The 15,668-nt window shown below is 61.7% G+C and overlaps 2 protein-coding genes across 3 annotated transcripts; one reads left to right on the top strand and one right to left on the bottom strand.

Annotated features, from left to right (window-relative positions):
- The first annotated feature begins 8,666 nt into the window (after positions 1-8,666).
- On the top strand, positions 8,667-10,508 carry ZNHIT2 (zinc finger HIT-type containing 2). Its single transcript, XM_041712103.2, has one exon. It carries the CDS (start codon positions 8,723-8,725, stop codon positions 9,911-9,913), a length of 1,191 nt encoding a protein of 396 aa, XP_041568037.2. The 5' UTR covers positions 8,667-8,722; the 3' UTR covers positions 9,914-10,508.
- A 175-nt stretch (positions 10,509-10,683) lies between these two features.
- TM7SF2 (transmembrane 7 superfamily member 2) lies at positions 10,684-15,564 on the bottom strand. 2 transcript variants are annotated; one of them, XM_072920379.1, is made up of 10 exons: positions 15,488-15,564; positions 14,617-14,795; positions 14,119-14,158; positions 13,790-13,954; positions 13,458-13,555; positions 12,790-12,903; positions 12,314-12,476; positions 11,846-11,926; positions 11,642-11,764; positions 10,684-11,118 (listed from the first exon to the last, which is right to left on the bottom strand). In XM_072920379.1, exons 1-10 carry the CDS (start codon positions 15,540-15,542, stop codon positions 10,964-10,966), a joined length of 1,173 nt encoding a protein of 390 aa, XP_072776480.1. In that variant the 5' UTR covers positions 15,543-15,564; the 3' UTR covers positions 10,684-10,963. The 2 variants fall into 2 exon arrangements, with proteins under 2 accessions (XP_072776480.1, XP_072776481.1); XM_072920380.1 differs by lacking the exon at positions 12,790-12,903.
- Between the last annotated feature and the right edge of the window lie 104 nt (positions 15,565-15,668).

Raw genomic sequence — 15,668 nt, 5'->3', positions numbered from 1 at the left:
TAGATCGCCTGCAGGCAGCGATAGACTCCTCCACCCTGCCAGCAGAGGCAAAGGGCCCCGTGGTGGCCGACTGCCTGCGCCAGCAATGCAACTCCATTACCAAGGATATTTTACGCTCCCTGCCAGCCGGAGCCAGCCTGGCTGACATGATCAGACACGTAGTGAGGGAGGAACACCTGACGCCCATTCAGGCAGCCGTCCACACCCTAACCAATGCCATGGCGTGTTTCAAGTGTGGTGAGGCAGGTCACATCGCGGTGAGCTGCCCCCAGCCGGCACGGCGGCCTGCCGCAGCGCCTCCGCCCCAAACACGCCCGCGGGGATCCTGCTGGGGCTGCGGGAGGAAGGGGCATCTTGCTAGGGAATGCAGGTCCCGGCCCCAGGGAAACGGAAAAGGGAGGGGGCCTGCGGGCCGCACTCAGCCTCCTCCCACCGCGAATACAAGGCGGCCCATCCATGCCAACCCCCAGTGGGGCGGGGAGCCCTCATACCCCACACCCCCACAGGAAGCAGCCAGCTTCATACCCCCACCAGCGACACAATTGCAGAGTCTCGCGACACAGCCTACGGTACCTTCGTACCCACTACCACCGCCAGCAGTGCCTGTGCCGCAGGGTCAGCAGGGGACGCCCCAGAACGGGACCCCTGGGTGGCCCTGGCCATGAAAATAGGGAAGGAGCCCCCGAAGGTGTGGGGGACATGCCGCCTCTATGGCAGTCAGGACCCCCACGTAATAGGGCTTCAGCTTTGGGCAGACACAGGAGCAGACTGCTCGATCCTGCCCCAAGCCCTGTGGCCCCGACGCTGGCAATGCAAGGAAGTCCCCCCAGTGAACGGGGTGGGAGGGCTGTCCCGAGCTTGGAAAAGCACCCAATTGGTAGCTATAACGCTGCATACAAAGAAAGGGCCGGAACGAACAGTAGCAATCCACCCCTACATTTTACAAAACTCTCCACCCCTGATAGGAAGGGACATCCTTGCTATGTTAGGAGTCAGGATTACAAATTTATAATGAGGGCCACTGCTGTACACCCACTGCTGCCAATCAAACTGACTTGGAAATCACCAGACCCCATATGGGTTGAGCAGTGGCCCCTGTCAAAGCCTTGAATGACAGCCTTGCTGGAACTGGTCGACTGCGAGCTACAAAAGGGTCACAGAGAACCCTCCACCAGCCCCTGGAACACCCCTGTATTTGTAATCCCCAAGAGATCAGGAGAAGGCTACCGCCTCATCCACGACCTGAGGGAAGTGAACAAGACAGTTCAGCCCATGGGCCCAGTTCAGACACTACTGCCCGCGAACTCAGCCATCCCCGAAGGGCAGCCGTGCGCAGTGCTGGACATCAAAGACTGTTTCTTTTCAATACCCCTGCATGCCGAGGACAAAGAACGGTTCACCTTCTCCGTCGTGTTCCCAAACGGTGAGCGACCTAACCTCCGCTTCCAATGGAAGGTGCTACCTCAAGGCCTTGTGGACAGCCCGACCATATGCCAGATCACCGTGGACAGGGCACTGATGCCAGTCCGACACTCCCACCCTGCTGCGACCATCATTCAGTACATGGACGACATCCTCGTCGCTGCACCATCAGCAAGCCAAGTGGATCACCTAGTGTCCACGATCACGGAAACCCTCCAGGCCAACGGTTTCGAGATCGCGAACACGAAGATCAAGAGAGGACCGTGCGTGACCTTCCTGGGAGTGGGGATCACAAACTCCTACGTGACCCCACCCAGGATAAAGGTCTGCCGAGACATCAAGACCCTCCACGACATGCAGCGACTTGTGGGATCTCTGCAGTGGCTCCACAACATCGTCCTAGTTCCTCCAGAGGTCATGGACCCCTTGTATGACCTCCTGAAAGGAAAACACCCCTGGGATCCCAAGGAGCTGACGCCGCAAGCAACGAAATCCCTCGATTTCATCGAACGTCAGATGTCCACTAGCCTGCTTGCCAGGTGGAACCCAAGCGTACCGCTGGACTTATACGTCCACTTCACGCAGAAGGGAGGAGTGGGAGCACTTGCCCAAGGACCTTCCGAAAAATCCCGGCCGATCCAGTGGGTGGTCCTTGGAAGACCAACTCACGCATTTTCCCCAGGAGTTGAATGCGTTGCTAACCTCGTCATGAAAGGCAGGAGACTCGCCCTGAGACACCTGGGAACCGAGCCGGCAAGGATCCACCTCCCCTTCCACAAGCGACCGACCATGGAGTCAACTGCGATATCGGAGCACCTGGCCCTCGCTCTCACTGGCTTTGGAGGAGAAATCTTCTACGCCACCAAACCACCTTGGACCCAGCTACTGACCATTGTCGACATAGACGTGCCACCGAAGGTCATGGACCGACCGCAACCAGGACCAACGGTCTTTACAGACGCCTCCTCCATGACTTCTACTGCAGCAGCGGCGTGGCAGGCAGGAGAAACATGGCATTGCGTCAAAACATGCGACCCCACGCTGTCAGTGCAACAGCTGGAAGCAGCAGCAGTGGTCTTGGCGTGCGGACTCTTCCAAGATGAACACCTCAACATCGTGACAGACTCTATATTCGTGGCAAAGCTCTGCCTAGCCATGTCAAGACCAGGTGTGTCAACATCCACGACGGCCTCCATGCTTGAAGAGGCACTCTCCTCACGCCAGGGTGTTGCAGCATTTTTGAGAGAAAGAGGGCATGAATTGTGAAAGTTGAGCTACTCCAGTCTAGGCCTCAGATTGAGGCCTGGTGGGGCCTTCAAAGCCTCTGACGCAGTTAGAAATTCAGAGTTTGTGGCGCAGATAGAAAATAGTCTTAAGGTACTGTGGGGACCACTGGGTGTGAACTAGTATAGGTTTTATGGTGTAAAGTGTAGGCCGTTTTAAGGAAAAGGTAAACAATGTTAGCCTACCAATCAGAGTGTCTTTGTTTCTGTAAACTATGTAGAAGCTTATATAAACTACCGCCTGATTTTGAATAAAGGGAGAACGTTGCATTAATCATATTGATTGGATGTGCGTTTGTCTTGTCCAGTTTCCCGTTTTCCTGAGATTCCCAGGCTTTACCAGGGCACCGTGTCCGTCATTCACATCAACAGCCATAACCCAGTCAAGGGCTTCTTCCAGACTGGAAATGACAAAGCAGATGCCGCAGCGAAGGGAGTGTGGACGTTGCAGGAAGCTCGTCAGCTGCACGAGTCACTCCACATCGGAGCCAAAGCACTGGCAAAGAGATGCGGGATCTCGACAGCAGACGCGAGGCACGTAGTGGCCACCTGCCCTCACTGCCAGAAGTCACCCCTATGGACCGGTGGGATCAACCCGAGAGGCCTCAAGGCTTCAGAAATCTGGCAGTCAGACTTCACTCTCTGTGAACTGCTGAAGCCCCGAGCATGGCTTGCAGTGACAGTGGACACCTACAGCGGAGTGATCATAGCGACACAGCACCTCAAACCCAACTCCAAGGCCACAATCCAGCACTGGCTGACAGTTATGGCATGGCTTGGTATCCCCAAGCAAATTAAAACTGACAATGCTTCCAATTTTATCTCCAAATCAGTGCGGGAATTCGCCTCGGTGTGGGGTATCACCTTAGCGCAGGGAATCCCGTATAACAGCACCGGACAGGCCATTGCTGAGCGAGCAAATCAGACCCTAAAAGCCAAGTTAGAAGTGTTGGCAAAGGCAGAGGGCTTTGCCAATTCCATTCCCTCAGGAGACCAGACGCGCATGCTAGCAACCGCGCTGCTAGCACTGAACCAATTCCCTAGGGGAGATGAAGCAAACAGTCCCATTCGAAAGCACTGGGCCACCCAGACACTAGAGGAGGGCCCACAGGTCATGGTCAAAAACGAGCTAGGCGAGTGGGAACGGGGCTGGAGACTGGTGCTTACGGGACGAGGGTACGCGGCAGTTAAAAAGGAGGACAAGATCAGGTGGTGTCCACTCAGGTCAATCAAACCTGACCTTCAGAATGAAATTAATGGAAAACTGTGAGTTTTTGTTTGCAGGACATGCTCGTGGACCGTCCCCGTGACGCATACACCCCTGCTCCAGAGGGAGATGACAGACCACCAAACTGCCAGACAAAACCCGAGAGTCCCACAGCGGTGAGACCCAGACATGCACAGTGTCTCTGTGCGATTTTGCTGTTGGGGCTTGTGGCCGGGGGGCAAGCCGACCCAGGCCACTACCCTCACCAGCCATTTAGGTGGGTCATGCAACACCTTTCACGTGACAAGGTGTTCAAAGAGGTCACCACAGCAAACACCCCATCCTTCGTATTCCACATAGCCGATCTGTTTCCAGGACAACCGAAACTACGGCCCGCAAGCCCACACATCATACTCATGTACATATCCTACTGGTGCCCAGCATCCAACCCAGGGAAAAGGTACTGTGACTACCCGGGATGGGGACATTGTGGGTATTGGGGTTGCGAAACCATTGTTACAGATGCCAGACCATGGGCAGACGGGTGGCAACCGCAGGAGCCCGACAAATTCTTACAGTTCACCTGGGCACCCTTTGGCTGCGGAGACCACAATGCACAGCCTAGACAACGGGCATGCGTAAGTTATAACATGACTGTCCTACAGCCAGATCACCCTAGCTGGGCCACGGGTAGAACGTGGACAGTGGTCCTCAGAGGACCGAGGAGGTGGGTGAATGTGAGAATTATCAGGCTCCAGCCACCAGCACCTCGACCAGTGGGACCCAACAAAATTATCAAGAATGTGCTGAGAGGGAAAAACACAACCCACCCCAAAACCCTGACCTCAAAAGTCACTGACACCCCAACCGGCCTTGCAGATACCCCCCAGATAGGCCGCACGGCTGAGTCAGACCCAAACCCAATCTTTCGTATGCTAGAAGCTACCTTCCTAACCCTAAACGAAACCAAACCGAACCTGACTAACTCCTGTTGGCTTTGCTATGATGTTAAACCCCCTTTCTACGAAGGCATCGCTTTAGACACCCCCTTCAGTTACTCCACAGCCAGCGCCCCCCACCAGTGCAGATGGGACACTCCCCGCAGAGGAATCACCCTGAGTCAAATCACAGGACAGGGCAGATGTTTTGGCAATGCAACCTTAGCAAAGCAGAAAGGCAACTTCTGCACCAAAGTTGTCAGGCCCAACAGAAAAACTAACAAGTGGGTGGTCCCATCTGCGTCTGGGATGTGGGTTTGCCAGAGATCCGGAGTGAGTCCTTGTGTGTCCCTGTCCAAATTTAATGACTCTATCGATTTCTGTGTCCAAGTTCTGATTGTCCCCAGGGTCCTGTACCACTCAGACGAAGAGATATACCATCTTCTCGAAGAACCTGACAGACTCCACAAAAGGGAAATCATCACAGGTATAACTATCGCGATGCTGCTCGGCCTGGGAGCAGCTGGCACCGCCACGGGTGTCTCAGCCATCGCAACCCAACAGCACGGACTCTCTCAGCTGCAAATGACCATCGACGAAGACCTGCAGAGGATCGAGAAATCCATCTCCTATCTAGAGAAATCAGTCTCTTCGCTTTCAGAAGTAGTTTTACAAAATAGGCGAGGTCTGGACCTCTTGTTCATGCAGCAGGGAGGACTGTGTGCAGCCCTGAAAGAGGAGTGCTCTTTTATGCAGATCATACAGGAGTCGTTAAAGACTCCATGGCAGAACTCCGAGACAGACTGGCTCAGAGAAAGAGAAACAGGGAGACCCAGCAGAGCTGGTTTGAATCCTGGTTCAATCAATCACCTTGGCTCACCACTTTAATTTCCGCCCTGGCAGGTCCACTGGCAATACTGCTTTTGGCTATTACCATAGGACCATGCCTGCTGAACAAACTAGTCTCGTTTGTTCAGGCCCGTCTGGAAAGGGCAAACATTTTGTTCATAGGCCACCAACAAATGCTGTAAACCAAAAACTGCGAACACAGTCAGTCGCAAAAGCCTTCAAGACTTGCCTTGAAAAAATTACTCAGGTTTACCAAACCACCCTTTCCTTACCAAGTTACAAGGTTGTACCTCACTCCAGTGCCTATATCTACGACTACCTCATTTTATATATGATAAGGGGAGGGGGGAGATGTGGTAGATAAGGGACAGGCGATCGGAAGATCACGGGATGTGACGGAAAGAGAGAGACCCTTCCCCCTCTCACTGCCCCATGTTATCTATTAACCCCAGGAGCATGTGACCACACCTGCCCCAGTAGTTTTCCACTCCCGACTAACCCTTGAGACCCCACAACCCCCCTCTAAAGTAGCAAAGACCCCCAAGACTATTTAAACCCACGAGATGAGATAATAAAGGCTTTTCGACCATCCACCATACTGGTGTCAGCGTCTTTGTCGATAGCCCGAGCGGTCTGGAGAGGCCAGACCGCCGTGCTGCTTCTTGGAACCAGGTCGCCGTTGTCTTTTATAAAGGCAACACATCTCTCTGTGTCACCCACTGTCCCCTCCCCCTGTTCCTCCCTCAGCTCCCAGCCTCTGTCATCCTCAAGTCCCCACAGTGCCCCTCAAGCTGCCCCTCAGCCTCTATGCCATGAAAAGACCCTAAAAAAACATAAAAATGCCCTAAAAAAACCTCATCTCCAAAATGTCTTAAAACCCCCACAAAAACATAAAAATAGCCTCAGAATACCCTTAAAATACAATAAAAATACCCTACTTTAAAACACCCCTAAAAATCCCCAAAGAACCTTTAAAAAAATCCATAAATATTCCTAAAAGAGCTCTAAAAACAGCCCCAAAATCCTTAAAACACACTGATGAGACCCTAAAATCCATAAAACTTCCCTCAAACAACCTAAAAATACCCAAGTCCTAAGAGTCCTCCACATACCCCCAATAGTCTTAAGAAAGCCCTAACAATTTTTAAATAGTCCCAAAAAACCCCAAGAACACCCTCCCAAAAAAAACCCTTAAAATTCTAATCAGTATTAAGAAAGCCCCTAAAATACCTTAAAAAAAATCTTTTTAAAGCCCTGAAAAAGCCCCAGAAGTATCCTAAACTTTCCCAGAAAGTTCCTAAAAAGCTCCTGTGAGAAAACCCCTCAAATATCTTTTAAAAACACTTATAAAAAACACCCCTAAAAGAAGCACTCAGTTCCCAGGCTCTGCCAGTCACTCTCTAGCCAGCAAATACCATCCCTGCCTTTTAATTAGGGTCACTGCCTGCAGCTGCTGGGAGGGTTTTGGGGCTGTCCCAGCATTAGGGTCACTGCCTGCAGCTGCTGTTGGGGAAAAATGGTGTTCTAGGGGTGCTGTTTAGGGTGAGCTTAGGGTTGGGGTGAGGGTGCTGCTGTACCCTAACCCTTCCCGGTACCCTGTGTCCTGTCCTTTGCACCCCTAACTCTCAGTGTCAGCTCTCCACCTGTCAAGTCCCCCCTCTTTGCCCCTCAGCCCGTAATGTCAGCGTGTCACCCCAAGGCCCCGACACTGTCCCTTGGCCCCCTAACCTCCACTGTGCACGCTGCACCCGGGGTGGTATTTAGGGTGCGGTTAAGGGTGGTGTGAGGGCAGGTTCACCTGTCACCCACAGGCACCCCCCACTTTGTCCCTCAAGGCACCCCCTGCCTCTCAGCCTCCTTGTGTCACCCTCCATTCCCCCAGTGCAGCCTCTCAGTGTCTCTGTGCCCCCTTTTTACTCCTACAGACCCTTCTGCCTCTCAGCTGCCCCCACCCTCTGTGCCACCCTCCAGGTCCCTTTGTGACACGGTGCAGCCCACAAACTGTTTTATATTTATTTATATTCCCTGCCTGTTTTATTTCGGTGCTGTCCTGCTGCCAGGACTGCACTGTCCCCACAAGTTTGGGCTCCCATGTGGTGCTGCGGGGAGCCACAGGTGAGCGGTGGGGGGAGTGAGGGATGGGGCAGGGGCAGGATGGGGAGGGGTGCAGGGTGGAGAGAGAGTAGGATGTGGGGGGCTGGACGTGCAAATAGGGGTGAGGGATGGAGACAGGGACAGAGAAGAACAGGGCTGAGGGGAAGATGTAAATTTGGAGGAGGCACCCCGTATATTCCAGACCAAAGCTGCACCAAAATACAATTCTGGTTGCCGGAGCAACGCCAAACACCTGCTGCAAACTGACATCAGGAACTTGGGCTGGCGAGTTTTCTTTCCCAGGGAAAAGGGCCGGTCTTTGTGTTCAGGATCCTGTAGCCCTGAGTAGGTGGTTGCCTTCAAAAAATCTGAATGGGGCAGGATGTGTCCCAGACCCAACCTGCCAGCACCTCGAACTCGTGGTGCCTTGACAGTCCCAAGCGCATCCTGATGCGCAGGAGCTGATAATGAGCATCCGACATCAAACAGCGCTCTGCGATAAACTGCCGCCCCCGAGGGTGCCGAGAAGGCAGCGCCGTCCTTCCCCCTCGGCTCTCGGCCAGAGCAACGCCTGCCCCGGCCGCTCGAGTCCCGGGAGCTCTGTGACAGCGCGCTAATCAGCGGGAGCGTTAATTTAATTAGATGGTTTTAGCGAGCAGGGGCCGTTTCGGCACCTGGGCGGCGAAAAGAGCCGAGTGCCGCCGGAAATGCCCGAACGGCGCCCAGAGCCGGGCAGCGAAAGGGGCCGAGCGCGGACGGAGAAACCCGAGCGGGGGCGGAAAAACCCGAGTGGCGGAAAAACCCGAGTGGCGGACGCGGCCAAGGGGCGGGGAGACGCGGCCCGCGAGCCCTGATTGGCCGATCGGCTCCGGGGGGCGGGGCGCGCCCGGCCGCGGGGTGGCGGCGGCGGCGCGGCCTCAGACGCGGAGATGGCGGCGGCCGGGCCGGACGCTCCGTGCGGGCTCTGCAGCGCTCCCGCCGCCCCCTACACGTGCCCGCGCTGCCACCGCCGCCTCTGCTCCCTGCGCTGCTACCGCGCCCACGGCCCCTGCGCCGAGGCCTTTTACCGCGATCAGGTTCTCGAGGCGCTGCGCGCCGAGCGCAGCTCCCCGCCGAGCCCCGCGCTGCGCGGGCCGCGCGGAGCACGCGAGGCCGGGGATGCAGCGCGGCCTGCGGGCCGCGGGCTGTGGGAGCAGCTCAGCGAGGCGGAGCGCGACGGGTTCCGGCGGCTGCTGAGCTCCGGGGAGGCCGCGGCGCTGCTGCCGCCGTGGCGGCCGTGGTGGTGGCGCGGCCGGGGGCGGGTGGAGGAGCTCGGGGACGGCTCGGGGGCCGAGGAGGAGGCGGACGAGGAGGGCGGCGCGGGTCGGCCCGGCCCCGCACCGCCCGTGCCGGCCGCGGTGCCGCCGCTGAGCGCGCTGCGCGCCGCGGCCCCGTCCCCGCTGGTGCGGTTCCAGCTGCCGAACGCGCTGTTCGGTTACGCCTTCGCGCTGAGCCTGCACGGCGGGGACGAGGCGCTGCTGCCCGAGCTCCCCGACGCCGCCATCGCCGCCTCGGCCGCGCTGCGCGGCCGCCGCCCGTTCGGCAGCACGGCCGAGGCGCTGCTGAGCGCCCGGCGCGACGCCCGCGCCGCGGGGCTGCCGCTCTGCCCGCTCGGCGACAGCGGCACGCTCCGGGCCGTGGCGCAGCTGCTGGAGGGCCGCGACAGCCGCGACCCCGGCGCCGACGTGGCAGCGGCTCTGTGGCACCTGTGGCGGCTGCTGAGAGCGGGGGCGCGGGCGCTGCCGCCCCCCGAGCGGAGCCGCTTCCGAGCGGCCCGCAGGAAGGTCGGGTTCCTGCTGAGCTGGAGCCGCGGGGCCACCGAGGAGCTCGCCCAGCTCGCCCGGGAGGCGTGGGAGGTTCACGCCGAGGTGGCCGCGGAGGAGGCGGCGGTGGCCCAAATCAGGGAGGGGCTGGAGAAGGTCTGGGGGGGCCCCCGGCCGCCCCCCCGGGAGGAGCGGACGCCCTGGATGGTCACGGACGGGGCCGGCGTGGAGAGGGTTGAGGAGGTTTTTGGGGGTCCCCCGGCTGTCGGTACTGGCAGGGGGGTACGGGGCCGGCAGCTGATCGAGGAGCTGGACTGAGACGGGCAGACCCCAAGGAAACAGCCCCGGGAGAGAAGCCGCCGGTTGAGGGACAGGACTGACGGACGCCCGGAGAACCGGGCCCGGGAAAGCAGCTCCTTCCAGGGGTAGGACTAACGACGGTCCAAGGAAACCGTGCCTGGAGTGGCTCGTTAAGCGATGGCACCAAGGAGATCCTGGCTCGTTCGGGGCTGGACTTGGCAATGTCCAGGAAACCAGTCTGAGAAATGACAACTCTTTAAGAACAGGACACACCAAGGGAGGGATTAATGAGACCCCGGGGAAGTGGAGCCAGGAGAGAACCTGCTCATCGGTGATCCGGACCGAGGAAGACCCAACGAACCAGGCCCAGAACTGCTCGTTAAGGGCCGGGACTAACGAACATCCCACGAACCAGGCCCAGGAATGACGCTCATTAAGGATGGGACCAACAAGAGATGAAATACCATTAGGAGAGATCTTGAATTAATTAAGGGTCTGGGCTAACGGAGGGCCCGGGAAAGCTGTGCAGGAAGGGGTGGGAGTAACCGGATCCCAAAAAACCAGAGACGCTTCTTGTCAATGACCTGGCTAACGAGCTCCTTGTGGTAATTAATTAGCGTGGGCACTGGTTCATGAACGGGGCAGTAGTTATTAGAAGTGGGTGCTGATGGATGTGGGCATTTATTAATGAAGGAGGCAGTGATTAGCGAAGGGGAAAACTAGTTAATGAAGGGGGGCACTAATGAACACGGTCATTAACAAAGCCAGAAAAGAAGGGCAGACCCCAAGACTATTACAAGATTTATTTTTCCTTTATCCACAGTAATGGGGCTGTGAAAGCCCCTGTGACCCGGGGGGCCCTCAGCAGCTGGGGGCGTCCCAGGGGGGTCCCTCAGTTGTTTTGAGAGGTCAGTAAATTTGGGGGTGTCAGTAAATTTGGGGGTGGGAGTTTGGGGGGGTCCCGAAGGCGCCGCGGTAGATGGGGGGGGGTGGGCTTGGGCGTTCCACAGGCAACGTGGAGCATCCCAGGAGGGTCCCAAGGAGTCTCTCGGGGGTCGCAGGGGGGTCTCAGTAGACGAGGGGCAGCAGCCGGTGGGGGACACGCTGGCACAGGCCCCCCCAGGCCCCCCCAAAGCGGCGCCGCTGCCGCCGCTCCCCCACCAGCGCTCGGAGCTCGCGGAGCGCGGCCCCTGCCAGGAGCAGCAGCAGCGGTGGGGACAGCCCTGGGGGGACACCGGGGTCAGGGGGGCAGGACTGGGGGGACACGGGGGTCAGGGGGGCAGGACTGGGGGGACACGGGGGTCAGGGGACAGCCCTGGGGGGACACGGGGGTCAGGGGGGTCAGGGGACAGCCCTGGGGGGACACGGGGGTCAGGGGGGCAGGACTGGGGGGGACACGGGGGTCAGGGGGACAGCCCTGGGGGGACACGGGGGTCAGGGGGCTCGGGGGGGCAGGACTGGGGGGTCCTTGGGCAGTGGGGAGGGTCTGGGTGTTGGGGGAGGGAGAGGGGAGGACCCAGCAAGGTGCCAGTGGGGCAGGGACGGGACCCCCGGTGTTTGGGAAGGAGGTCAGGGGAGGTCCAAATGTGGGGGGCTGCAGGGTGGGGGGAGGTTTTTTGGGGTGTTCAGGGTGTCTGCAAGGGTTTTGAGGGGCTGGGGTGTCCGGGAGGGCTCAGGAGGGACACAGGGTTTTGGGGGGACCCCAGCGAAGGGGGGGTGCCCAGCAGGGCGAGGAGGGGGTCTCACCGCAGGGGAGGGTCCAGCCCAAGGCCATCAGCAGCTCCCCGAGGTCATCGGGGCGTCGCACCAGCCCCCACCAGCCCCCCGCCAGCAGCACCTGCCCCGTGGCCGTGGGGACTGTGGGGAGACCTGGGGGGGAAACGGGAGCCTCTGGGGTCCCGGATTTGGGGATCCTCAGCGGTTTGGGGGTCCGGGGCTTGGGGGTCTCACCGGCCACTCGAGGGTCTCGGGGGTCGCGGCTGAAGAGGCTCCTCTGGGTGGTGGCACCGTGGAAGATCCACAGCCCCAGGGCTGGGGGAGAAGGGGAGGGGGATGTCAGGGCACTGCAAACTGCCCGAGACCCCCGAGCCCCTCCCTGACACCCCCAAATCCCCCCGAGCCCCTCACTGACACCCCCAAATCCCCCCGAGCCCCTCACTGACACCCCCAAATCCCCCCGAGCCCCCCGAGCCCCTCACTGACACCCCCAAATCCCCCCGAGCCCCTCACTGACACCCCCAAATCCCCCCCAGCCCCTCACTGACACCCCCCAAATCCCCCCAGGTCCCCCTGAACCCCCCCCGCCCCCATTCAGCCCTGCTGCCCCCCCCCCATTCCCCCAGTTAATCCCCAGTGCTCCATTAACCCCAAACCCCCCCAGGTCCCCCCAAATCTGCCCCAGTGCTCCCCTGTGCCCACCGTAGAGCCCCCCACAGGCAGCCCCCCCGGCTCCCCCCAGCCTGTTTTGGGGTCTTTGCAGCAGCAGCAGAGCCGGGAGGGGACCCCCAAAAGGGCCCCAGGCCAGAGCCCCGAACACTCCGAGGAACCCCCCGGGACTGGGGGGGCAGTTCCTGCTCAGCTCCTGGGGAAGGGGGAGAGGTGAGACCCCCACCCCCCCAAAACACACCTCACCCCCTGGAGACCCCAAAACCCCCCTGGAGACCCCACAGACGCTCCCACTGACCCCATACACCCCCCCCGGCCCCCCCCGTGCCCTCCCACCTACCCCGCAGCCCCCCAGCCCTCCCACCCACCGGGTCCCCCTGGCCTGGGGGGTTCCCTTTGCCTTGGGGGTCCCCCCGGGAAGTTTCCCCCCACCATGTCCCCCCCCCCGTGCCCCTCGACCCCCCCCAACTCGTGCGGTCCCCCCCGTGCCCCCCCCCCGCGCCCCCCACCCTGAGGCGCCGCAGCACCGGGACACTCTGAGCGGCCGCCACCAGCGCGAGGGGCAGCGACGGGGACCCCCAAAGCCGCTGCTGCTCCCCCAGAGCTGCCGCCAGCACCAGCAGCTGGGGGGACATCGGGGACATGGGGGGGGACACAGGGGGACACAGGCACGGGTGGGCAAAGATGGGGAACAACGGGGGGACGAGCCCATTAACCTCCCGGGCCCACCTCTTGTCCCAGTGCTCCCAGTCACTCCCAGTTCCCCCCAGTCCCCCCAGTCACTCCCAGTTCCCCCCAGTGCCCCCCAGTTCCCCCCAGTTCCCCCCAGTCACTCCCAGTTCCCCCCAGTGCCCCCCAGTCACCCCCAGTTACCCCCAGTGCCCCCCAGTGCCCCCCAGTCACCCTCAGTTCCCCCCAGTTCCCCCCAGTCAGCCTCAGTCCCTCCCAGTCACTCCCAGTTCCCCCAGTGCCCCCCAGTTCCCCCCAGTTCCCCCAGTTCCCCCAGTTCCCCCAGTGCCCCCCAGTTCCCCCAGTTCCCCCAGTGCCCCCCAGTGCCCCCAGTTCCCCCAGTGCCCCCCAGTGCCCCCAGTTCCCCCAGTGCCCCCCAGTGCCCCCAGTGCCCCCCAGTTCCCCCCAGTTCCCCCCAGTGCCCCCCAGTTCCCCCAGTTTCCCGTACCCAGGCGCAGAGCCCGACCCGCTCCCAGTGGAGACTCTCGGGGGGCTCCAGGGGGGACCCCGGTTCTCCCCCCACGAAGAATTCGTACACGAGGGGTCCTGGGGGGGGAGGGGGGCGCAGCCGTGACCCCCCAAACCCCTCCCCACCCCCAAATCCCCTCCCCACCCCCCCAATCCCCTCCCCAACCCCCCCAATCCCCTCCCCAGCCCCCAAATCCCCTCCCCACCCCCCCAAATCCCCTCCCCACCCCATCCACCCCCCCAAATCCCCTCCCCAGCCCCCCCAAATCCCCTCCCCACCCCCCGAAATCCCCTCCCCAGCCCCCCACTCACCGGTGCCCCCCCCCCGCAGCCGCCGCCGTGCGAGGATGAGGAGCCCGAGGCCGAAGGCCACGCTGGACGCGGCCGCCGCCAGCGGGGGGAGGAGGGGGCAGAGGGGGGGCAGGGGGACCCCCAGGGCCAGAGCCCCCCCCAGCGCCCCCCCCAGCGCCAGGAGCCCTGAGGCAGCGCAGGGAGAGCTGAACCCCCGGAGGGACCCCAGCCCCCCCAAAAGGACCCTGAGCCCCCCCCGAGTCCCACCGGGACCCCCGACCCCTCCCAGGGACGCCGGGCTGGGACCCTCCCCCAGGGACCCCCAGGGACCCCCAGGGACCCCCACTCACAGCCGAGGTCCCGCAGGGCTCCAGGGGTGTCACCGGGGCTCTGGGGACAGCAGAGTCACCCTGAGCCCCCCGACCCTTCCCTGAGCCCCCCGACCCTTCCCTGAGACCCCCGACCCCTTCCCTGAGCCCCCCGACCCCTTCCCTGAGCCCCCCGGACCCCTTCCCTGAGCCCCCCGGACCCCTCCCCACTCCCACTGCCCTCCTCAGTGTCCCCAGAGCCCCGGAGCCACCCCCACCGTGCCCCCCACCCCCCAAATCCCCCCCATATCCCCCCAAATCCCCCACCCCCAAGCCCCCCCAAATCCCCCTCATATCCCCCACCCCTCAAATCCCCCCAAGCCCCCCCAAATTTCCCCCATATCCCCCCCAAATCCCCCTCCCCCCAATCGCCCCATATCCCCCCAGATCCCCTCCATATCCCCCACCCCCCAAATCCCCCAAGCCCCCCCAAATCCCCCAAGCCCCCCCACCCCCCCAGGCCCCCCCAGCCCCCCTCACCCTCGGGGGTCCGCAGCAGCTCCCCAGCCCGTGGGCGCCCACCCAGGCGAGGACGAGCGCCAGGGCGGGGGGGGTGGGCAGGGCCAGGGTGGGGGTCCCCCAGCCCTGCCCCTCCCCCACGCAGGCGCTGACCACCCCCACCAGCCCCAGCGGCAGCAGCAGCGTCAGAGCCCCCGCGCCTGGGGGGGGCGTGAGACCCCTCCCCAAAAACGGATCCCCCCGAGGAAAGGGGCCCGGGGGTGTCCCCCTCCCCAAAAAAGGGTCACTCCCCCCCCACCCCCGCAAGAGGTCCGAAAGCCGTGTGCCCCCTGTCCCCAAAAGGGGTCCCCAACCCCTCCCAAAAGGGGTCCCCAACCCCCCAAAAGGGGACCCCAGCCCCCCAGCCCCTCCCAAAAGGGGTCCCCAACCCCCCAAAAGGGGACCCCAGCCCCCCAACCCCTCCCAAAGGGGACCCCAGCCCCCCAAAAGGGGACCCCAGCCCCCCAACCCCTCCCAAAGGGGACCCCAGCCCCCCAAAAGGGGACCCCAGCCCCCCAACCCCTCCCAAAGGGGACCCCAGCCCCCCAAAAGGGGACCCCAGACCCCCAAAGGGGACCCCAGCCCCCAAAAGGGGACCCCAGACCCCCAACCCCTCCCAAAAGGGACCCCAGCCCCCAAAAGGGGACCCCAGACCCCCAAAGGGGACCCCAGCCCCCCAGCCCCTCCCAAAAGGGGACCCCCAACCCCTCCCAAAGGGGACTCCAGCCCCCCAAAAGGGGACCCCCGGCTCCTGACACCCCCAGCCCCCAAAGGCATCAGGAGCTCCCTCCCCCCTCCCCAAAAAGGGGACCCAGTTGTGCCCCCACCCCCCAAAGCTGAACCCCCCCCTTACCCCAGGGCCCCCCAAATTCCAGCTCGGGGGTGGGCGGGGCTCGGGGGGGCTCCATGGCTGGGGGAGGGACGGGGGGATTTGGGGGGATTTGGGGGGATTTTGGGGGGGTTTGGGACGCGCAATCTCCGCCTCTGGGGGCGTGGCTTGGCGCTGACCACGCCTCCCAGGTGGGTGATGTCAT

Source organism: Taeniopygia guttata, chromosome 31, assembly GCF_048771995.1.
Source record: "Taeniopygia guttata chromosome 31, bTaeGut7.mat, whole genome shotgun sequence".
NCBI lineage: Eukaryota > Metazoa > Chordata > Aves > Passeriformes > Estrildidae > Taeniopygia > Taeniopygia guttata.
Note: the sequence above shows the minus strand (reverse complement) of the source record. Positions and strands in the feature narration are given on the sequence as shown.